Genomic DNA, 22,112 nt, shown 5'->3' with positions numbered 1-22,112 from the left:
TGTGGCAGGACTGCAGCAGCAGCCTCACACCAGCGCGTGCTGCAGTGGCTGCTGCTTGGGGTACTTGAAAAAGTGCTGGGAAGCAGCGCTGCCTGGCGCCGTCATGCTCGGCATTTCTTTATGAATTGCTCCCCTTTGTGTGTGCAGCGGCTGAAGCTGCACAGGTTCAGCGGTGTCCAGACTGAAGCAAATATCCTTAAAATAAACACGGGAGCAAGCCTGAGGAACGCCGCTACAGCCCTTAATTTTTACTGTAGACCTCTTCCTTCCCCTCTCAACTCTGATGTAATGAAATAAAGCATCTTATTTTCTTCCATTGCCAGGGGCCCTAACTAAAAACAGCCCCCCGCTGATCTCTGCTGCTCAGAAACAGGGAGTTTTATTGGCTCTAGTTATTGCATTTTATTCAGAGCCGTGTATGTGGGTGAGCGAAGCCCCCGGAGGGATCCGACAACTATTTGCATTCCGTTTGTGTCTTCCGAGTGCTGGCTGCTGCCGTGCTTGAGGCAGAGGCAGCGGGCGTGAGCTCCGGAGCTGCTGCGGCTTCCGTGTGCGGAGGGAAGGCAAGGCCCGGAGGACGGCCCGGGGACAGGACCGCGGGATGTGATGGAGCAGAGCCACGAGGCCCATCTCTGCATGGGATGGGGACCGCCACGGGGGGTTCAGAGGGAGCTTCCCTGGCTTCGCGCCGAGTCGCACACAACTGGAATTTTGCCTCGTTTTTAGTTCTAGTAAATTCTGCAGCTTAGCTAAAATCATCAGAATTCACGTGGCTGCTGGCTAGAACCTGGCGTCTGGGTCTCCACAGCTCGGCGGCCCTGCTGGCAGCTGGGTTCTGCGTGGGAGCTGGCACCGCGTCCCCGTGTCCCCATGTCCCGTGTCCCCGTGTCCCACCCCAGCTCTGCGGCCACGCGTGTGGTCGGCGGGGGGAGGCAGCGCGGGTCCGCAGCTGACAGGGGAAGGAAAAACCTAACCCTTGGTAAGAGGAGCTGTAAAACTCGGTGTTCGGAGATAATTAGTATGTTGGGAAAGTGACAGGAAAGAGAATCAAGCAAAGCCAAGGTCAGCGGCTGCTAATTAAGAATCAGCACCTTGTGTCATCCTGAGCTGTGGCTTGGAATTGAAACGCACACTGGGAGAGACCCGGGAAGATAAAGGTGATGGAGGTACCCAGATAGCAGCTAAAGGGATTTGAGCAGGGGTTTAAAGTTTCATTCCAGCTTGGATGATAAAAGAGGCAAAGTGAGAGAAAATCGTGGCGGGAGGCGCGTGCTTCGCTTCCAGGAGGGATTCGTGCCTCTGCAGCTGCCTGCGCGCCGCAGACAGAGCGGGCTGCAGGGAGGGCGGTCTTCTGGTCAAAGAAATAATGCAAGTGACATCTTCTTCAAAAGCTGCTTCTCTGGGTTTTTGGAGGCTCTTCTGGGAAGGTGGCGGCAGCACGCCGGTCCCAGCCACGGCCCCGTGGGGAGCAGGAGGGACCGGAGCGGCAGCAGCTGCAGGGCTGCCAGCCCACCGACCCCCAGCCCGTCTCTGGATGGCAGGGGAACCTGTCTGCAGCCCGGGCTTCCTTCGTCTGGGACAGAAGCCCAGTAACAAAGGGCTGTAGGTCACTGGTTTGGTGCTGGGATGATCCAGGAGGGGGTCTCAGCATGAGCCTGAGGTTTCCAGGGCACCCTTGTGACAGATGGAGCAAGTGCCTCTCTCGCAAACACCCTGGCAGGGTATGGCACCCGGGTGTCCCCGTATCTCCCAAGGGGTTCGGAGTCGTGGCTGCGGTGCTTTGGGGGCTTGGGAGCTGCACTCCGTGCCACACCGCGTGGGGACGGCGAGGACAGCACCCGCACCTCCGCGCAGCAGCTCCGGGTGCTCTTGCTGCCCGTGCCCAGCAATGGGTTACGTCTCGCACGCTCTGACAAATGAAGGAGAATTTCTTAGTGAAGGGTTATTACTGCGCAGATTATTGGGTTCGAGAGGAGGGTGGTTGAAAAAAGGTGCCCTTGGTTATGGCAGTGAAACGGTGTGTCAACATTGCTGTCTCCTGCACGGGGACTCGGTACGAGGTTTAATGCGCAGGGCTTGCAGGGTGCCAGCAGCCCGCTTTCCCTTTGCCATCGAGGCGAGCGGTGCCGGCTGGGAGGAGGTCGTCCGGGCCCAGCACCTGGCTCAGCAGCCGATTTTCCCATTAGCAGCGCGGAGAACAGGAACTGAATATGTATTAGCACGAGGAGCTGGACGGCGTTTCTTCTGCATTAACGCGAGCTGCGGCGCTACAGCTCGCACCACGTAGTGGATTTTTAGCAGAATGCACAGGGAATTGCGTGACCCTCTCCGATCAGTTAACAACACCGCTGCTGAAGCAGACGCGGAGCTCACTCTTAGGTGCTGGCTTTCTGTTAGCATTTGCAATTCAAAGCCCGGGCCGGTGCACAGGGCGGCTGGCAGCGTGCACGCTGCTCCTGCTCCCCCCTTCCGTTGCTGTGCAGCACGGATGACAAAATTGCACGGTATTTGGCTCTGTGCACATCAGACCCAAAATGTGCCCAAAACGCGCACTGTAGCAGTGCTGTTTATTTCCATGAGTACTGAGGAAATGGGACACGGGAGCATCTCGATGCCTATTACGGGCTTGATTCCCAGCCATGAGCCGTGGGGCACAGCCGGTGACATCGGAGCATGCCCCGCTTTTGCACCCAGTGCAGTTGGATACCGATGTGGCCACATTTAGCAGCGGAGAAAAGATTTCACCCACAAAACGTGAGGCTGAGAGGAGACCCCCCCCTGAAAGCTGTCACTGATGCGGGGGCAAATGCGGTGCGGGCGTGGAATGGATCGTTTTGGGGTGCAAAAGTTGTAACTCCCCGGAGACTGATTTCTCCTCTCGACTCTCCGAGGGTCGGAGAAGCAGGAGAGAAGTCAGGCTGGCGGCAGTGCAGCGGGCACAGGGGCTCACCGCGGCACCTCGCCCCCTCCTGCGCCGCAGGGAGGTGCTGGAGGCGGGGAGAGCTGCCCGCCCTGCTGCACACAGCGTGTCGGGACCTGGTGACCCACCGTGGGCTTTGCTTTCCAGGATTTCTTGACTGACCTGATGATGTCTGAAGTTGATCGCTGTGGTGAGAATGAGCATCTCATTTTCAGGGAGAACACGCTAGCCACCAAAGCAATCGAAGAATACCTGAAGCTGGTGGGGCAGAAATACTTGCAAGATGCCTTAGGTACGTACAGAGGGGTGGCGGGGCTCTGCCGCGAGCTGCCGGCTGCTCCTCACGGTGCGGGGCCACGGCTGAGGCCCGGTGGCCATCAGAGGTGCTGGCGCTTACCTGGCAGAGGGTTTCTCTCACAGCGCAAGAGAAGCCTGAACCCGTGTGCCGTCTGCCTGAGACACAGCTGGCTGCTGAGCGCCGCAGCCCAGCGCCTGCTGCCGGGGCTGGCAGAGGGGCCCGGGGCCGGGGCGGCCGCAGCGGGCGGCGCTCAGCTCTCGGGTGAAGGTCGCTGCCGAGCTGGTGCGCTGATCTGCTTTCAGAGGAGGTACCAAGTAGGTAGCTGAAGGCACGATGCTGTCTGCCAAGTCTTCTGTCTGAGCTCTGGCAGTGTCACGGAGGCTGATTGAATCCCTCCCCTGATTGCACAGCCCCAGCCGGAGACGCTCCCCCCGCCCCTCGCAGCAGTCAGATGAAATCTCCCAAATTGCAGTGATGAGAGTCGCCTCCCTGATGGCGCTGGGAACCCTCCTGGTGCTTTTCCGAAAGGGCTGGCTATGCTTATGGCTCCAAAAATATTTCTCCTGATGCAAATGAAAATAATGAGAGGTTCCGCTTCTGGGCAGGTCAGGAAGGAATGGCAGCGCTGCTGCGTGCAGCCAGCACAGTGCGAGGCCGGGGGGGCTGCCTCTGTGGCGTACACTCGGCGAAGGCAGCTGGGTTTTATGCACGTCCTTGCAGTAGGATGAGCAGTGCTCCTATCGACCTGCTCATTTTTCGGTGTGTTAGGTTCCTACTAGTGGACTGGTGTAATTTTAACAAGGACCAAAGAAAGTGTAAGTACTTCGTTGAGGTAACAGTCACCTGGTGGAGCTGGGGACGGGGAGATCATTGAGCCAGTTCAGTCAGATGGCCCACCAGCAGAAGAGAGGGACTGTTACTTATTTCTGCCTTGTAATGCCTTCTGGTTGAAGGCAAGCCTGTAAGTAGATTACCTCATAAAATTTCTAAAAAGCCGGGAGATTAATGAAGGCAGAGAATTTCGTAACGCTCCCCTTTGAGGGCTCGGTGCAGACGCTGCCGAGCCAGCTCCGTCTCGTACCGGAGGAGCCCGCAGTCCCTGCGAGCTGTTCGGGGCACGGATCCTGTGTCGCCCTTTTGTCATGAAATGATTCATGTCGGTGTCACAAGGCAGCACAATGCAGCATAGTGCTTTCCTTCAAACCATGAAGCACAACCGAGTAATAGGGCCGGGTAATAACAGCAGGCATCACCTGCGGGCAAGCAGAGAGGCTCCAGAGCTCCCTGGCAGAGCTGAAAATACATTGGAGAGGCTCTCCGGGACATAATTAAAATCTGTTTTGGCAGTGGAAGGGGAGGAATGCAGACTAGGGTGGACAAAAAGCAGGATGGGAAAGTCCAGGACAGTCAGGAACTGGGAGGTGAGCAAACCGAAAGGAATTAGAAGATAACCAAAGCAAACCTTGTCCCCAGGGCATCACCCAGCCCCACAGGTCCCTGTGCGAGGCCCTCCTGCTCCCTGCCATCCCCTCCCCGAGCCTCCCCTGCCTGCGGTGTGCAGCCCGGACAGACAGCTGCCCTTCCCGACGGACGGACACGTGCCACAGTGGGGAGTGCCCCCAGCCCACGCCGCGCTGCTCTGTGCCCGCAGCACCCCGGGGTGGCACGAGAGCTGGCAACGCCCCGGGTTGTGAGCCCGCCAGGGCGAGGGGTGGCCGAGCAGCCAGCAGGAGTGCAGAGAAACTCACGGAAATACTTTAATTAATTAATTTAATTTTAATTTAATTAATACTGCCCGGCCTTTTGGCAGGGCAGCTGGGGAGCAGCAGCGCAGAGGCCCGAGGGCAGAGCTGCCAGCGTGCTCGCCAGGAGGCCGGGGCCTTTCTGCAGGAGGAGCTGCGCTGCTGGGTCAGCGCGATGGGGCACGGGGCAGCTGCTCGGGCGCTGGGGCTCACAGGCTGCCTTGCTTGCTGACTGCACCTCCAAAACCCGTCACTGACTGTCTGTTTTACAGGGGAATTCATCAAGGCTCTGTACGAATCAGATGAAAACTGTGAGGTGGATCCCAGTAAGTGTTCGTCTTCGGACCTTCCCGAACATCAGAGCAACCTGAAGATGTGCTGCGAGCTGGCCTTCTGCAAAATCATCAACTCCTACTGGTCAGTGCCCCGCGAGCAGCCTGCGTCTGTCGGGCAGCTTGTGGGAGCTGTGGAGGGAGAGCCCTGGGCCTTGCCCACCCCTGCAGCACCCGAAGCCGTCCCGCTGGCTTCCGACTGGGGCTGCCCTGGGGCTGGGGAGAAAGGCACGGGGCTGAGCACGGCAGCTGTGTGGGTGCTGCCACGGTGGCACACCCGCGGGTGCGCCTGCGGACATGCGCGGCGTCTCCTTCGACGCAGGAATGGCAGAGCTGTGGCAGGCAGAGGAACGAGTTTTCAAGGACAGATTTTCTGCTGAGCTGCTTTAGCCTGGGGACGCCGTCCCCCGGCGCCTTCAGGGCACACGAAGGGTGTGGGGCCATGGGACCCCTTCCCTGCTGCCATCCCGTGCCAGCTGCAGCCGTGGCTACCCCCAGGCCAGCCGTGGATTATCTGCTCTGTGGAGGCAGCAGCTACCGACTGCCCGTCACGCCTCTTCTCGGTGCCTGGTGGAGGGTTTTTGCAGCACAGACACGGGGACAGGGCGGTGGGGTCGAGGAATAAGGTGCCAGTCTGACCACCAGAGCATCAGGTGGAGTTTTGAAACCCTGCCCGCAGGCCCTGTGGCACTCCTCGTGCCTGTCAGGGAGCTGCAGCAGCGCAGGGAGCTTGCGTTGAGGCAGATGTGCTCCTGCGGCAGTGCTGGGGCGAGGAGCAGGAGGATGCTCGGGGCCTGTTTGGCTCCGCGTCCCGCATTCCTCCGGGTTAACCCCGCTCTCTCCCGGCCCTCGGGGCAGCCGTGGGGAGCTCCCTGCCTCCTTGGCCCAAGGCCTGGTATGCAGTTGGAGGCATGTCCTCGCTGATTGCGCTCAGGGTAAAGGTTCTGGCAACGAGTTGGGACAGGCCTCAATATACAAAATTGCCTGGGGTGAGGCAGTGGGGTGTCTGGTGTCCCGTGCTGGAGGTGGCCGTGCTGGTGCCCGCCGTCCCGTCCTTGGGTCTGTTACAGCTGGTGCCTGCAAGGAACGGGAAGAATTGAGCTGGTGACCTTCCTTACCTTGAGGAATAAAAACGTTTTCCTTCTGCTTCTTGCTAGCAGACCACAAGATTCTTGTCCTGACAAAAAAAAAATTATTACTGCTGGATTTGCAGTCGTCCTGGTTAAAAGTCCGAGCTTAGTTTTTATTAATGTGTTTTGTAGCAACACTGTTGTTGCGTAACATCAACTAAGGCTCATTTTGGAGGAAGGAAGTCTCTGATAGTAAAAACTTCTCATTTTCTCCCCTATCCCAGCTGTTGTATTAAGGTCTGAAAACTCATTATTTGTAGTCTCCCAGGATTTGGAGTGTGCTGTCTTGCAAGGCCAGGAAGGAAGGGAATTGCTTCTCCTGATGTTGCTCAGCGAGAGAACAAGCAGCGAGAGGCTCGCTCCGACTTCCTTTATCTACCACAAATAAGCAAAAGGGCAGATTTTGTTGGAGGTAGCCCGTACCTTATCCTGAGCCAATTAATAATTCTCTGACTCAGGAGTTGTGCTTACCTGCTCTCCCAGGAGGAATTCACTGCTTTTAGTCACCAGTGGATAATAATTGTTCAAATTAGCATCTTCCCAAAAATACCCAGAGCAGCACTAAAAGGTAAGTCTAAAAATAGGCTTGGAAAGTGACCCAAGGAAAGTCACGAGTGCAGGGGAAGTTTGTTCCTCCAGCCCTGCCTTTCGGAGGAAGGCTGGAGCAACGGAGCTGCTGCTCCGAGCAGTTCCCTCTCGCTCCTTTGTGCTCAGCAGTTCTTGGGGATTAATTGGGCTGACAATGAGTGCTCAGGCTTGGCCAAGGTATCCTGACAGCTAACAGTCTTGCTTTAAATAGAGTGCCAGAGTGTGCATACTCATCTGCCGGAGAGAGTCGGAGAGAGGAAAGAGGTTTACAATAACTGAAAATTGTTATAATTATGACATAATTTGGACATCTGGGAAGTTTCAGCGTAAGCAGAATTTCAGCATGTGGAAGGTCGTTACTGGAAAGTTGGGTAATGAATTACTGGCCCGTTTGTCACATAAAGCTGGCTAACTGAATCCCATCCGCTGCTCCACAATTAAACTTTTATGGTCTCCCAGCCTGTGGCAGCGAGCAGTGCTCGCGGGCTGCACGCAGCCGGTGCACGCGTTTTCAGGGGGTTACTTCCAGTAACTACAACCTGTCCTGATCACTCAAGCCTTAAATTGCTTAAAGGATTCTCCTATTTCTGGGCAAATACCGTGAAGTAAAAGGGCTTTGTCCAATTGTGTGGATCACGCCAAAGACAGAGGGGAACTTTTCCAGCCGAAGGCATTGGTTAGTGGTATTTATAAAAGACGGGGCTGGGAGGACGGCTGGGCAGGTGCCCGCTGCCGGGGCCGAGCCGTAGCGTGCCGTGCCGTGCCGTGCCGTGCCATGTCACCGGCCGGTGCGGTGCTCAGCGGGGCAGTGGCTCAGCCGGGTGCTTCGCTCCGAGGCTCGTGCAGTTTGGGGCCTCCCGCCTGGTTCTGGCACTGGTGGACATCGGCTGTGGCAGCGCGCCGTGCTGGGCAGCAGGACGGGGTCTGGCAGCGCAGCGTGCGCGGCCTTCTCTTCCCAACAAGTGTGAGGGTCAGCCGCAGGGCAGTCAGGCCCACAGGGAAGCCAGCTCACGTTGCTTTGCTCACCCCACGTAGTCCCTGCAGCAAAACTGGGAAACCGTCGTGTGAAATGGCTGTTTGGTAAGGAGATTTATGGCCTAAAATGGAGTCTGCCCCCTCCTCGATCTGCTGTTAGACCAGCCGGCTCTGGAGGTGAACAGTTCTGACTTTCAAACAAAGACGGTGGCCGTGGCCAGAGCAGCCTCTGGGGCGGAGGGAAAGGGCCGGGAGCAGGGACTTGCTGGCCACTGGGGACCCATTGTCAGCCTGCTCCCGCGTGGGAGGATCCAGCTGAACAAATAACCCGTGCTGGGAACAGGATAAGGTGGGAGCAGGGAGCTGGGAGGAGAGCAGGCAGCCGGTTTGGCGGTGATAAGGGCTGCTGCGGCGGGCGTCTGCTGGGCACGGGAGAATTCCGGGGCCTTGGGAAGCCCGGCTGGGCTCGGTGCGGTTGCGAAGCTGGAGTGACTCCAGTGGGGCTCTGCATTTGCCCTCATTACCATGGGATTTGGTCCAAGAGCTAGAACAGGAGTACTGCAATTTGCACAGCCGAGCACCAGCTGTGCTGGTGACCCCAGTACCCCCGGTGGTTCCACCAAGGGTGTCCCACGCTGCTGGGCACCACACAGGTGGTGTGCCCCATCGCTCTGGGATGCTCCGCACCACCTCACGTGGCGCTGAGCTGCTTTGCACGGCTTGTTTTGTATCTCTGGCTTCCCAGTTGTCGGGGTTTTTTTCTATGCTTCTTTTCTGTGTGGTTTGAGTCTCCTAACGGGCACTGCAAGGAGAAGAGCCTGTGGCTGGTGAGGGTGGCAGTGCTGATGTGCGGGGTGAGAGGACTCTGCCTTGGTGCAGAAGGTCAGGGCGTCACACCACGTGGCTGCTGCTACACACCATGCTTCTAACTGCTTTGTGGCACTTCAAAAACCTTGGCCTTGAACTTCACCATCCCTCTGTGTCCTTCTGTCATTTCAGTGTCTTCCCAAGGGAGCTCAAGGAAGTTTTCGCCTCGTGGAGACAAGAATGCAGCAACCGTGGCCGCCCAGACATCAGCGAGCGACTGATCAGTGCCTCCTTGTTCCTGCGGTTCCTGTGCCCAGCTATCATGTCCCCTTCCCTCTTCAGTCTCCTGCAGGAGTACCCGGACGACCGCACTGCGCGCACTTTGACCCTCATTGCCAAGGTCACCCAGAACCTCGCCAACTTCGCCAAGTAAGCGGGGCTGCAGCAGTGGGGGGGGCCAGCTCTGAAGAAGGGGAAGGAAGGTCCCACACTGGCCGCTCCTTCCCTGGATGGAAAGGGCCTGCTTGTTTCCTGTTGTGTTTTTCCCCATCTCTCTCTGGGACCCATTCCCTCACTGTTAGGTCAGGGAGATCAGTGAAGTTTCCAAAACAGCACGTGTTTTATGAGCAGGAAAACAGGCTGCTCTGACCACACAGAGGAGCGGGCTGGGTCGCAGCGGGAACACCCAGGCACAGCCAGGAAATGTGTCCCGTGATCGCTGTGCTGGGAGAGGCTGATGGCATCAGCTCTGCCTCCCGTCAGAGGCACCAGCAGGGCCAGAACCCGCACAGCAGCAGTGGTGTGTGTAGCTCGGGAGCTGTTCTGTCCCTCCCAGGAGCTCTGGGACCTTCCCTGCTACGACAGCACAGTTGTTTGAATGGGGATGGCAGGAAAAGAGGACGGGGACACTATCAATTTCTAACTAAGCCCGTAGGTTTGATGGAAACAAAGCAAGAGATTTCTGAAAATCTTTCCACTGGCTGCAGCTCTGAGCTACTTATCCTGAGCTCTGATAACAAAACGATGAGCTTTCCAAAACATGAATGGGCAGTTTCCTTCTAAAGCTCCTTAGATTTGGGAACTAGCTCAGTGTACACATGCGCAGCCAGGAGTGCACGTGCATGCACACAACCACAGATGGAAGACAAATCAGCGTGTTACACCAGATGACAGAAATTCTCCATATTCCTGACCAATCCCTAACTAAAGGGTTTTCAGATTTGCAGCACTTTGCAGAAAGGAACCTCTAACTAAGCTGACATTAGTCAACCAAAGTGATGAGGCTGAGCTGTCCTGCAGACCGCTCACACGCCTCTCCTTGCAGAATCACTGTCACAGCACAACGTGAAGTGCTGCTGGTACAACTGAGCCACGAGGCCCTGTTGTGCTCTAAGACATCTAACTGAGAACAAAGGCTGCGTGAAGTGCTTGAAGGGCAGAAGGAGTGTGCAGGGCTGAGGGGAGAACAGCCTGGCCATTGTGCCAGGGTGGCAGCAGCACGTGGCTGCGGCCAGCTTCAGTGCCTGGGAAGTGGGGGAGAGTGTGGGACTCCCACAGCCGTCATTCACTGCACCTCAGCCAAGTGACTGGGCTTGGTTATTTTGATTTCTTTATTTCCACTGATGTGTCTTATTTCTGGAGGCTGTACCAGCAGTAAGATACACCCCATCACCAAGAACAGCTTCGTTTCTATAGGTTTCACCTCCATTTCTGCTGCTGAGGTCCCATGTTGATGAGGGCTTAGCTGGATTAGGCTGGAGTTAATTTTGGTTCCATGTTCAGTGGGGTACCAGCTGCTTGTTAGCAACCCAGTGATCCCAAAGGCTCTGAAAGGGTTCAGATGCCACAGAAAGGCTCTGGCATTCTTACGTGCATATGTACCAGCTCGTTCTGCTCACTGCACCTCTGTTTACAGGATTTAGCTGAGATTTCTGTTGCTGTCTTGATAGGTTTGGCAGCAAAGAGGAATATATGTCCTTCATGAATCAGTTCCTGGAGCATGAATGGACTAACATGCAGAGATTTCTCCTGGAGATTTCCAATCCAGAAACCATCTCAAACACAGCTGGCTTTGAAGGCTACATTGACCTGGGCCGGGAGCTGTCCACTTTGCACTCGCTGCTCTGGGAAGTCATTTCTCAGCTGGAGCAGGTACGGGGAGCTCACAGGGACAGGCCTGGAGGGAAGCACAGTTGGCCAGCGCTGGGCACTGGGGCCCAGCACACCACACACCTCCCCCTTGTGCAGCCCGTACCCATCCGTTAGCTGTGTGGGTGCACAGCACCGCTGTTACTAACCCTTAGCACTTCCCCAGCCTTTGCACGTGCTGCTGTAGTAGCTCATCCTTCTTGGCCTTCTTGGGGGCAGGTGAGTATCGCTTTCCCCCTCTGCTCTTCATCACTGGGGGTGAGCATGAAGTGGCTGGTGGGATGAGAAGGCAGAGCTGCTGAACGCCAGGCCCTTCTGTTTTTCCCAGCAGATTCAAATGGTTAATTTTTAATGAAAAGGATTTCTGTCAGGAGACCTGGACCAGGCTTGGCCACAGCTGTCTTCGGCGTCTGAACTATGCTAAGCATGCTTGCTGCCTTCTGCCCCGCAGCAGCAAATGGTTTCTGAAGCCACATGTCTGGGACAGCCAGTGGAGTTAAATTATGGAGAAAATTAATGTTGCTAACAATTCACTGAAGAGACTGTCCAGCAACTGGCAGAACCCACAGTTCTCTAGCAGAAATACAAGATGGTGGTAGTAATTCTGCTCTCTTTTTCTACCAGGGCACTGCAACAAAGCTTGGGCCTCTGCCTCGGATCCTGAGGGATGTCAACTCGGCACTCAGTAACCCAGCCTGCGTGCAGGTCTCAGTCACAGCCGATCACACTGCATCCACTCCTAACGCTGGCAACAGCATCTCTGTGGGGCTACAGAAAATGGTGATAGAGAATGACTTATCTGGGTAAGAGCCTAAGAGGTGGCCTGGCCACAAAGGAAATACTGAGTATTCACCTACTACCAAAACCTGAGCACCTGCAGGGACTGGCAGGACAAGGCGTGGTGTGGACTTACCTGATCCATTGGCAATGCTTTCAATTGCAAAATGGATACTGGGTGTGGTTCAGCTCTGAATCTAGACAAAGCAGTGGGCAGTAGCGCAAGCACATGGCTCCATCCTGGGTCTGTGATGAGCCAGAGCTGGGAATGTGGTTTGGGAAATGGAAAAGTGGCCAGTTCTGAGCTCAGTTCTTGACGCTTGGCTGCAGAAGCAAAATGTTCATCCTTTGAGGGCTTGAGGGATTGTTCATACTGACCTCAAAGCACTGAGTTCTACCACTGAGTTCATTGGCTGTCTGAATGTGCAAGATTTATTGGTCTTACCCATCGTTGTAAGATGTAGGGTATGTGCTGGATTCACTGAGATCCAAATGTGGACATTTCTCTAACAGTGGCCAAGCTGTAGAGGCCTAACAATCAATTCCAATCCACTCCATCCAGTTTTTATAATACCATGTGCTTTTAATGAGCAGTGATTCACAGACAGTCACCAAACACACTTTTAGGCCTAATTATGTAACAAATTTCATTCATGGGAAGGATGACTGTTGCAGACTTAAAATGTTTCTGTTTTTGGAAAAGTAGAGCCCACATAAATTGAAAGACACTGCTAATAAAATAGTTTGTAAGTGGAAACTACATAATACTTAACAGTTTAATTAGGAATGAAAGGCAGCAATGGAGCTGGACTTGCTTTAATCAGAGTTTTCATCTCTAATGCTTCCCAGCTTGAGGTACAGTTATTTAAATCTAATGCTATGGAAGATCTCTACCAGTATGCTTTCACCCAAATACTTGCTTACAATGCACCATCTTTGATCAGTGGTGTATTCACATTAAGCTACTGCAAAGCTCTTTCTTTCTGTCTGCAAGAAATCAATATTGCTTGGATGTATCTGTTACAGCAGGAGCAGTGGGTGGATAACTTTCCACCGCTAGGATTTAGCTCTGCTGTTACAGCTCTGTCTGACCCTTGGCGGCCTGGTGTGGATCAGCCCCCCCCCGGTCCTGTACAGATCCTGGCCAGCCCCCAGGAGCTCAGAGCCCAGGCACAGAGCAGAGATCAGGGAGCGGGGTGGGTTCGGCCAGCTGGGAGCTCAGCCCCGTGCTGCCGGCACGCTGCGGGCTGCGGCTGGCGAGGCAGAGCCCAAGAGCGAGCCCATCAATGCCTCCCGCAGAGCACGGCCCGCTCTGCCACGCGAGGCACCCCCTGCTCCCCTGCCCGCCCCCACAGGGGTGCCCAGAACCCCGGACCCCTCCACACCCCCCGTTCCCCTGCTCCTGCTGCACCGTCCCCACGCACAGACAGAGCTGGGCCTGGCCCCGTGCCCTGCAGGGGCTGGGCTACGTCCGCTGCCCGCACAGCTGCGCCACGCTGATTTCTTCTGAGTGATAACGTTTTCCTGCTCTGGTGCAGCATTCACAACTCTTCTTTTTTTTTTTTTTTTTTGTTTTCCTCTCCTTTTCCTTACGCACTGACTTCCCCGCAGTCTGATAGATTTCACCCGGTTACCATCTCCAACCCCTGAAAACAAGGACTTGTTTTTTGTCACAAGGTCTGCTGGGGCCCAGCCCTCGCCTGCCCGAAGCTCCAGTTACTCAGAGGCCAATGAGCCCGACGTGCAGATGTCTAACGGCAGCAAGAGTTTGTCCATGGTGGACTTGCAGGACAATCGGCTCTTGGACAGCGGGGCCAACGCGCCCGGCGCTGCCGACTCCCTCAATGACAGTCAGTCGTCCCTCGGGCAGTTGCAGGGCGTATGGACCGCACGGACTCAGCAGAGCAGCGTGACGGGCATGGCCACCGTGCGCCGGGTGGGCCAGACGCCCACCACGCCGAGCGGCGAGAGCGCGCCCGGCCGGCCCCAGCTGCTGGCGCCGCTCTCCTTCCAGAACCCCGTGTACCAGATGGCGGCCGGGCTGCCGCTCTCCCCTCGCGGCCTGGGCGACTCCGGCTCCGAGTGCCACAGCTCGCTCAGCTCCCACAGCAACAGCGAGGAGCTGACGGCCAACAAGCACGGCTTCGCCGGCCCCGCCGCCAGCGAGGACTTCACGCGCCGGACGGGGGAGCTGGCCCGGCGGCAGCTCTCGCTGACGGAGAAGGGCGGCCAGCCCACCATGCCGCGCCAGAACAGCGCGGGACCGCAGAGGCGGATAGACCAGCCGCCCCCGCCGCCGCCACCGGTCACCCGGGGCAGGACGCCGCCCTCCCTGCTGAACACGGTTCAGTACCAGCGACCCTCCAGCGGCAGCATGATGTCCTCCTCGCCCGACTGGCCCGGCAGCGGGGCCCGCCTGCGGCAGCAGTCCTCCTCCTCCAAGGGCGACAGCCCCGAGATGAAGCAGCGCACGATGCACAAACAGGTGAGTTCGGGGGGCTGTGACAGCTCCGGGGGTTGGCGGGGCCAGGCAGGGGTCAGGCCACGGACTTGGAGAAGAAATCGGCTGTTGGGGATTGCTGGGGACATCGTTCTGGCCTCAAGTTACTACATCAGTGCCAGCACCATGGTGCTACCTTGGCTCTTGCACCCAGCGTGGCCTGGGACAGGGGCCCTGCAGGGAAGGGGACGCAGACGCGTGGTTTTCTCCCCGCTGTGTGGCACGTTGGGGTGTGACTGCCGCAAGGTGGCAGGTGGCAGAGACACGAGGGCGACGGCAGCCCTGCCTCTGTCCTGTGCTACCATCTCGTCACCGCTTTGCCTCTCCATGCACAGGCTCTCATCCCATGCCATAGTCAACCCAGCCCCATCTCACAGACTTGGACTAGGCGCTAATCTTCTCATTTATCTACAACTCTCTGTGCTGCTGCTCCTGTCCCACCACAGCCTTGGTGTCCCTGGACACTCATTTCTCTGTTAGACCCTCCTGGGAGCGCATCGGGGGAGGCGAGAGCGGTAAGGAAGGAGCGTGTTCCCCATCAAGAGTGAAGCTGCAGCTGTGCAGAGCTCGACAGTGCTTCGGGTCCCAGAGCACGTGCTGGTCTGCACAGAAAGGAATGGGACTGTTCACGGTGCTAAAATGGAAAGCAGTACGTCACAGACCCAGGGCCCTCCGGTTTCCTGGCATGGATAAATTGCTTGGCTAGTGCTCCTTTAGTCATTTTACATTTCAGATACAGCCCTGTAGAAAATTAACACAGTAGGGCCTCTCAGTGCCCAAAGGAGGAGTTTTAAAAGTAATACAAAACCCAGAGAGTGCGGACAACTGGCAAGAGCTCACGGCACCTCAGCCCAGGCTCCTTTCCAGCAGCACAGCGTTGGAGGAGCAGCAGAGCTGGTGTAAGTACCTCTGCCTTACAAGGCAGCTGTGGAGGCCTTGTGGCAGTGCTGCCCATTAAAGGCTATTGTATCAGCCCGATCTGGAGCTGTTCTGTGCATACTGTATTGATTCATAAGCGCTGACATTAGCAAGCTGGCCACGTAGCCACATTTGTATAATGTGGATCGATGCTTGTTAGGTGCAGAGGGCACAGAGCTCTGCAAGCAGCAGCCTGGTTGGTAGCAGAGTTTCTTTGAGACGAAGAGCGCAGCAGAACCTTCGGCCCCTGGCCAGTCGGTGACTGCAAAGCTTTCCTCCAAGAGCTGAAGTCCCCAAATGCCCTCCCAGCCCGATCTGCATATTCGACTTGTGTGTGAGCAGTGTCCGTGAATCCCTGTTACACTGCTCCTTCACAGCTGCTGGTATTAAATGCCCTTTGAGACCAAAGGCGTCCCGTGCCCTGGCCATTCCCATAGAATTCCCCAAGCCCCGCTCCTGCCAGGCAGCAGCGCCTCCCCTGCCTTTGTGAGTCCAGTTGCTGATCTGCCTTTGGAGCTGTGCCAGGCCGGATCAGGTGCTCTTTTTCACCTCTTTGGCAAAGGAAGAAAGGGGCGGAAGGACCTGCGCACAGTGGGCTGAGCTCTGTTAACTGAGAGCCTGGGACCAAGAGCCTTCAAGTCGCTGAAGTGAAGCCGGGTGGCCAGCGCTCCTCCGAGCCAGACAGTGAGCAGCCACCAGAGGTGCAGCGCCCGAGGTGAAGGTTTAAGAAAAAACAGAAAGCCACAAGCCAGGGCAGGGTTTACAGCAAGTGTGCCATGAGCAGAGCCTGAAGCTTCTGATTTAGAACTGTGGAAATGAAGACCAGACTGAAAGATGGCTTGGGAAAGCTCCCAGTGCCAGGGAGACAACCAGGCAGCCCCCACTCCTTCAGAACCTCCTGGTCTGCTGCTTGCCAACGACTGGGTTTCTCCCCTGTCCAGAGCTCTGCATGGAAGAGAAAGTCGCCTGCATTTCTGCCTTGTTATCTTGAATTCACTTGACCAGGTCATGCAGATCCCTTGTGTTCATCCAAGAAACTAATTACTGCCGTTTATAATGAGCCAGGATGGAGGGGAAATGGCTGGCGCTTCACTTCCTCAAGTTCGTGATGTGGTTGGAAACTATTCAGGCAATGCAGTTCAGCTGGAGCTTGCAGTCCCTGCCCAGGCCAGGACTGAAAAGCTGCAGCCGCAGCTCTGGCTGTCTGGCAGGAGAGCAGCCCCGCTCCGCGCGCTCCCACAGCTACCTGAGCACACCCGGGAGCTGCCGAGATGTCGAGGAGTTGGACCTCATCCGTGGAGAGGCTCATCCTAGAAGAAACCTGTGTTTTCCAAGCAGACGTCAGCATGACCAAGAGGAGCATTTAGTTCGCTGGGTTTAGCCGTAGCCGCACGAAGCCTTCCCAGCGAGCAGCCTTCCCATCTGCCAGCGGCGACGACCCGCCCCAGAAACCCGGGCCTGTTCCTTGCAGCGGGATCCCTCTGCAGCACACCTTTGTGCGGCTGTTCTCTGGGGATGGCAAAGGGAAGAATTTGGCCTGGTGAAGGCCAATGTATTAAAATAATGTGGGGTGCACAACAGGAGTCGTTCCTGTGCCTCCCCCTGGCTGTTCCGGTAGCTCAGACTTGCTCATTGCTGTTTGAGCAGCATGGGAGAGGGCTTGCTTGGAAGGAAATTCTCTCTCTAGCTTCATGACCATTTCTGTTACAGGTTTTTCTTTTGTTATGGTTGTATGTTTCATTGTAGGCCCCTTCTCCTGTGAACCCCAATGCCCTGGACCGCACTGCTGCTTGGCTTTTGAATATGAACATGCAGTTTTTAGAAGATGAAAGCATTGACCCAGATTCCAAGCACAGGGATAAGCTCAGGAATAAGGACGAGCTCAGCCAAGCAGAAAAGGTAAAACCTGATTGGATTGAATCAAGTTTCTAAATAGAGAGAGGATTTCCTTGAATGTCATTCATCTGAGCAGGGGCAAGGTGGGCTGTCTGGCACCTCCCTGCCCAGGAGAGAGGGGTGTCAGGTTCTGTTCCCTGCTGCTCAGCGTCACAGGGCACTGCTGGGGAAGGTCTGGGAGGTTTTCACACACTGACTCAAATTGCCCTCTGATGAGAGCTAGTGAGAAAAGCAGGAGCCAGGAATCGAGTGCTGGTGCTGCTCTGCGACATCATCTGGAGCCAGCTGGTGCCTCTTACTTCCCCCTGGCTGCAGGAAAGAAAGCTTAAAAGCCAGTTTCAGCTCACCTATAGAAGACCAGGGAGGAGGATGCAGGCAGCCTTGTGCCTCACAGCAGGGACGTGTAGCAAGAAGCAGCTCTCACGTTAAAAGGCTGCAAAAAGCCCTAAAATTAAGCCCAGATTCTGGTCTCGGGTACAGCACCAGGGCGTGGTGTGACTCTACTGGTGCACTGACGCTGCTCCAAGGCTGTGTCACACGGACGAGGGCCTGCCCGGTGTGCGGCCTGCCAGAAGGCAGTTCCGTGTATTCAGTCGGAGCCCATGGTCCCAGAAAGGCTGCAGGATGTGTGCTGCTGCAGGACGGGTGCTGCTCCCTCCCCTGCCTCCTGGAGGAGCCTGGGGTGGGAACAGAGTGAGTACACAGGCCGGGGGTGAAGTAGGGTTAGAACTAAGGATGCAGCAGTCAAGAGCTGAGCAATCTTTTCTGCGAGATGCTTTCTCAGCAGCCTGGCACTGCCAGGAGAGCTGCAGCTGGGCACAGTTAGCACGTGGGGTGTTTCCTGACCGTGCGTCACGTTCCCCACACCAGGCACCTGTTAGCACCAGGTCACGCACAACTCCAGACGTGTCCCTCCCGGAACCTGTTTCCTGTTTTTCCAGCACAGACACGTTTCTGTTTTTTTGTAACAGCAGCCTTTGCCTGTTGTGTTGTACCGTTGTTGGACTCTTACCTGTTAAATTCAAGGGAAAGGCCAAAGGCAGGGACTTTAGACCCTATGGTAGGGACTGTGAGGTGGAAGGCGAAGGCTCCCAGCCTCCTCAGGAAAAGCAGGGCTGTTGTTTGTGAGAGCTCAACCCATTTTTTACTGCCTTTCTCCTCCTTGGCTGTTCCTGTAAGTACACAGACACGTACTGAGCAGACAGTATCTGACACAGAAGAAGTTCTGTGAGGCAGACGCCTGAGCAGAGACACCAGCAGGCAGCCAGTGACAGCGAGGGTGTTCCCAGATGTGCTCGCTGCGCGCGGTGTTACTGCTGCGCTGGGTCACTGAAGGGCTTCACAAGGGTCAGTGCGGGACGTGCCAGGCAGGGGGTCGCCAGCACCCGCTCCAGGTAGATGCTCTTGGGGTTACAGATTCAGGCAGTACTGCAGCACACCGGTCCCTGCCCTCAGGTCGGAGGTAGCCCCTGCCCTGAGCCTGGCGTCTCATTCCCATGCAGCATCTTCTGTTACTTTGCTGTCACACCCGTCACTGGCATTAAGGACCATCATTAGCATAACCTCTCTCCCCATTACTGTAAGCCTCGAATGGTAACCGAGACTGAGACAAGTGTTCTAGAGACAGGAGCGACTCCTTCGGGCTCCGAGGCCTCTCCTGCTATCATTTGAGCTCACTTATGCGGCTCCTATTTTAAGGCTAGGGTAGGTATTTAATCTTTCCTCTTTGGGCAACTCCCTTCTGTCTGACTTCAGTGCTTCTGTGCAGCTCTATGGGCGTCCGTGTTTCCATCACGCCGGTTCCACGTGCAAACTGTCTCATTTCAGTGCCTCAGTAAAAGCTTTGCTAAAGGAAAAACACAGCGAGCCGTTGTGCCCGTCTGCCCAGGCAGAAAGAGCTTGGAGGCTGTTCCCACTCTGCCTGCCATGGCGCAAATACCGTGGCCGGTCAGGAAAACCCTCAACACCGTAAAGGTTCAGCCTGGAGGCATTACGGTTATTCTGCCACAAGTCAGTGGAGCTGATCGTAGGAGAGCCGTGGGGACTTGTGCGAGCTGGGGCCCTCTCACAAAGAGCTGGCCTTTTAGTAAAACCCCACAGCAGGGCTCTCAAATCTGGGACAAACAAAGTTCGTAATTTGAATGCTTACATAGGTGCAGCTGGCCAAGGAGATGGCCACGTTTGCAGCTAACCAAGTCAGTGCACAATGAAGCACATTTCTGTCAGCTGGTGTATGACACCTGTGGCCTTGTAACAGATTTCATGACACAGATGAATTTTTTTCCCATTTCTGACCCTAAAACAGCCAAATTATCAGCTGCATATTAATTATTCTAAGGTTATTGCAGTTTAAATTAAAAAAAAAAAACATTTCAAGGATAACTTTGAAATGAAAGTCGTCTTACAGCGATTTACACTGAATTTTCCTTTACCAAAGCAAGTTGTACTGAATGCTGTGCTTCTGCAATAGCCACACCGAGCCTCACTGGGTTAGGAAGCTCTCCGGTTTTGTAATTGCTTTACGTGGTTCTTCTGCTGATTTTTAGCTTCAGCTGTGCAAACTGTAGTCTGTGGGGGTCTTGGCTTCACGCAGCAGCTCTTCTGGGATTGAGCCTGGGCTTGACATCTGCCCGCCTCGCTTAGCCCGCAGGGCGCAGTACCAGTGCCGCTCGCTGCCCCTGCTCACGCCGATGCGGTGTGACCGCGCTGCGCTACACGGCAGCGCCCGACGTGTGCCTGCCGTGTGCCCGCTGCCTGGCAGGAGGCAGTCCGGCCTAACAGCTCCTGCTTGGCTTTCAGCAACTCCAGAGCACACGCATTTCTTGACATAGGCTGAAGAGCTCACGCGTAAACCCAAAATCCCACCAATTCAGCTTTTCCTGCCTGTGTTTAGCCCCGCGCTGTTAGTGTAAGGGAGCTGCCAGCTGCATTTGCCATTCAGTCGCTCTAACCTGCGTTCCCCGTGTGAAATGCCAAACTCTGCTAACAACCCATTCTCTGAACCTGCCAGTGATGCGCCAGCCCCGCGGAACGCAGCGCCGCTCCTAGCGCAGCACGGAGAAGACGGACGAGGAGGTGTCGGCACGCGGGGTTATCTGACACGGGTTTGCAGCTAGTCTGATGGGAGGAGAGGGGCGTAATCGGGCTATGGGGAAACCTTGGCAAGGGCAAAGCCCTACTAGGTAACGTGCTACATGTGTTTTCTCCTCCTGTGTCTGTCCTTGCGTGCTGTAGTACCAGCAGGACCTAGTGGTGCTGCAGGACAAGCTTCGCATCTCCAACAAGAAGCTGGAGGAGTATGAGACACGCTTCAAATGCCAGGAGGAGACGACGCAGAAGCTGATGCTGGAGTACCAGGCCAGGCTGGAGGAGAGTGAGGAACGGCTCCGGAGGCAGCAGGAGGATAAGGAGATCCAGATGAAGGGCATCATCAGCAGGTACGGGGCAGGCGGGAGGAAGGCAGGCAGCCAGGGTGGCATTAGAGCTGAGCCCTGCTCGGGAGAATCAGGTTCCTGGGGAGAGCAGGCAGCTTTCCCTTGAGGGTTTGCCAGCATTTACGCACTTGCTGCCCCTGGGGGAGTTTCAAGCCCTGACTCCTTGGGTCCCCCCCCATCAGTGTCACCTCACAAAGGATTTGCCCCCATTTCCCTGATTCACAAAAACAAAACTTCAGGAGGCAAGGGCTGGCAGGCCCCCCCGGCTCTCAGAGGATCTGGCAGGCTTGCTCTTCTTTTTGTACAAGCAATTGAGCTAATGCTCAAAATGTGCCTTTCCTGACATTCAGTGAAGATCTCATCTCCCTCACATTACTCCTAGCTATAAACCCCTTCTCCCACCCAGACTGATGGGGTGGTTACATTTCTCTGGTACCTGGGCTGTTCAGTCCCGCTGGCTTCTTCTTTACCTGAGGCAAGCCAATTCAGTGCTTTTAATCGGCCCTCCTAAATGGGTCTTCCTTCACTGGCCTTAATCGCTTAAGCTTTTGGGCAGCCTGCTACAGAGGTGTCTAGACAAAATTAATCACCAGAAAAAAAGACTGGGCTTGAACTATTGGTTTTTGTGCAAGAAGAGACGTGTGTGTGTGTGTGTGTGTGTGTGTGCGTGTTTGAATGCGCAGCTGCGGGTCCTGGGAGCATCTCTGTGTGTGCCTCAGCGCTGCAGTTTCAGCTGAGGGAACTAGACCTCGTATGGGTGATGGGGGCTGCTACGTGAGGCCTGTCCCATCTGTAGATAGTCCTTCTGGCATTTCATACATCCTCCTGTGTGCTGCAGAGCTGTACAGCACCCCTTTGCCTCCTCGGTGACGAGGACTAAATGAGGCCTGTATTGTTCACCCTGGGTGGCTGATTTGGGTGGGTGTAAGACTCGTGTCTGGGCAGCTCAGTGTGGCAGAGCCCAACAAAAGTAATTAATGTATTCCTGACATCGTGTGCGTGCTACAAAAGGCCATTACTTTTCAGTGTAGCTTGATCCAGCCAGGAGGTGATCGGCACAATCTTGCCTTAGCAGTAGAACAGTGGCCTGGGTCACTGTCAAGCTGTGCGAGAGCTGGGAATGAAATTGTCTGAATGAGCAGATGAAGAGATGTGCTCCGGTGTGCCCAGCCATGCCCGAAGCTGTCCCTGCCCTTTCTCCAGGGGTGCCTTGGGGTACTGTGTTTTTCTCATACAGAGCGCTTTCTGCAAAGCCACCAGCTCCAAACCAGCTCCAAGGAGCCTAAAGATAGGAGGAGTTGCAGGCCTGCAGGATCCCCTTTCCGCCACCTCCTCCCAGTTCCTTAGCTCCTTAAGCAGTACGCCCCACTTCACAAACAAGGGCTCTGCACTCTGCAGCTTGAAAACGTGGCTTTCTTTTCTTGTCTGTTTGGCTACCAGGCTGATGTCAGTTGAGGAGGAGTTAAAGAAGGACCATGCAGAAATGCAGGCTGCCGTGGACTCCAAGCAGAAGATAATTGATGCACAGGTAAGTCCCTGATGCCGAGAGCTGCAGCGCTTCTCAGGGGTGAGACTGCCAACACGCAGCAGTGCCAGGTCATGTGTGGCACGACGATGTGCATGGGGTGAGTCAGCACGAAGCTACAG

At 55.7% G+C, this 22,112-nt stretch overlaps 3 protein-coding genes across 24 annotated transcripts in view; all 3 read left to right on the top strand.

Moving 5' to 3' along the window:
• Positions 1-22,112, top strand: part of MRRF (mitochondrial ribosome recycling factor) — a 217,363-nt gene that overhangs the window by 15,775 nt on the left and 179,476 nt on the right. The gene's annotated exons all lie outside the window — the stretch shown is intronic.
• MORN5 (MORN repeat containing 5) overlaps positions 1-22,112 on the top strand; it is a 173,696-nt gene that overhangs the window by 15,769 nt on the left and 135,815 nt on the right. The window lies entirely within an intron of this gene.
• Positions 1-22,112, top strand: part of DAB2IP (DAB2 interacting protein) — a 238,113-nt gene that overhangs the window by 209,029 nt on the left and 6,972 nt on the right. For 14 of the 16 annotated variants that reach the window (XM_035555504.2, XM_035555499.2, XM_050714561.1 and 11 more), the window contains 9 exons: positions 3,068-3,212; positions 5,233-5,377; positions 8,985-9,221; positions 10,742-10,943; positions 11,565-11,743; positions 13,329-14,202; positions 16,882-17,034; positions 20,266-20,468; positions 21,906-21,993. In XM_035555504.2, coding sequence (XP_035411397.1) covers positions 3,068-3,212; positions 5,233-5,377; positions 8,985-9,221; positions 10,742-10,943; positions 11,565-11,743; positions 13,329-14,202; positions 16,882-17,034; positions 20,266-20,468; positions 21,906-21,993 — 2,226 coding nt within the window. The remainder of the gene's footprint in view (positions 1-3,067; positions 3,213-5,232; positions 5,378-8,984; positions 9,222-10,741; positions 10,944-11,564; positions 11,744-13,328; positions 14,203-16,881; positions 17,035-20,265; positions 20,469-21,905; positions 21,994-22,112) is intronic. The other 2 variants (XM_035555497.2, XM_035555509.2) reach the window with 1 other exon arrangement.

Source organism: Cygnus atratus, chromosome 19 (genome assembly GCF_013377495.2).
Source record: "Cygnus atratus isolate AKBS03 ecotype Queensland, Australia chromosome 19, CAtr_DNAZoo_HiC_assembly, whole genome shotgun sequence".
NCBI lineage: Eukaryota > Metazoa > Chordata > Aves > Anseriformes > Anatidae > Cygnus > Cygnus atratus.
The sequence above is the reverse complement of the archived record's forward strand: the minus strand, read 5'-3'. Positions and strand labels throughout refer to the sequence as shown.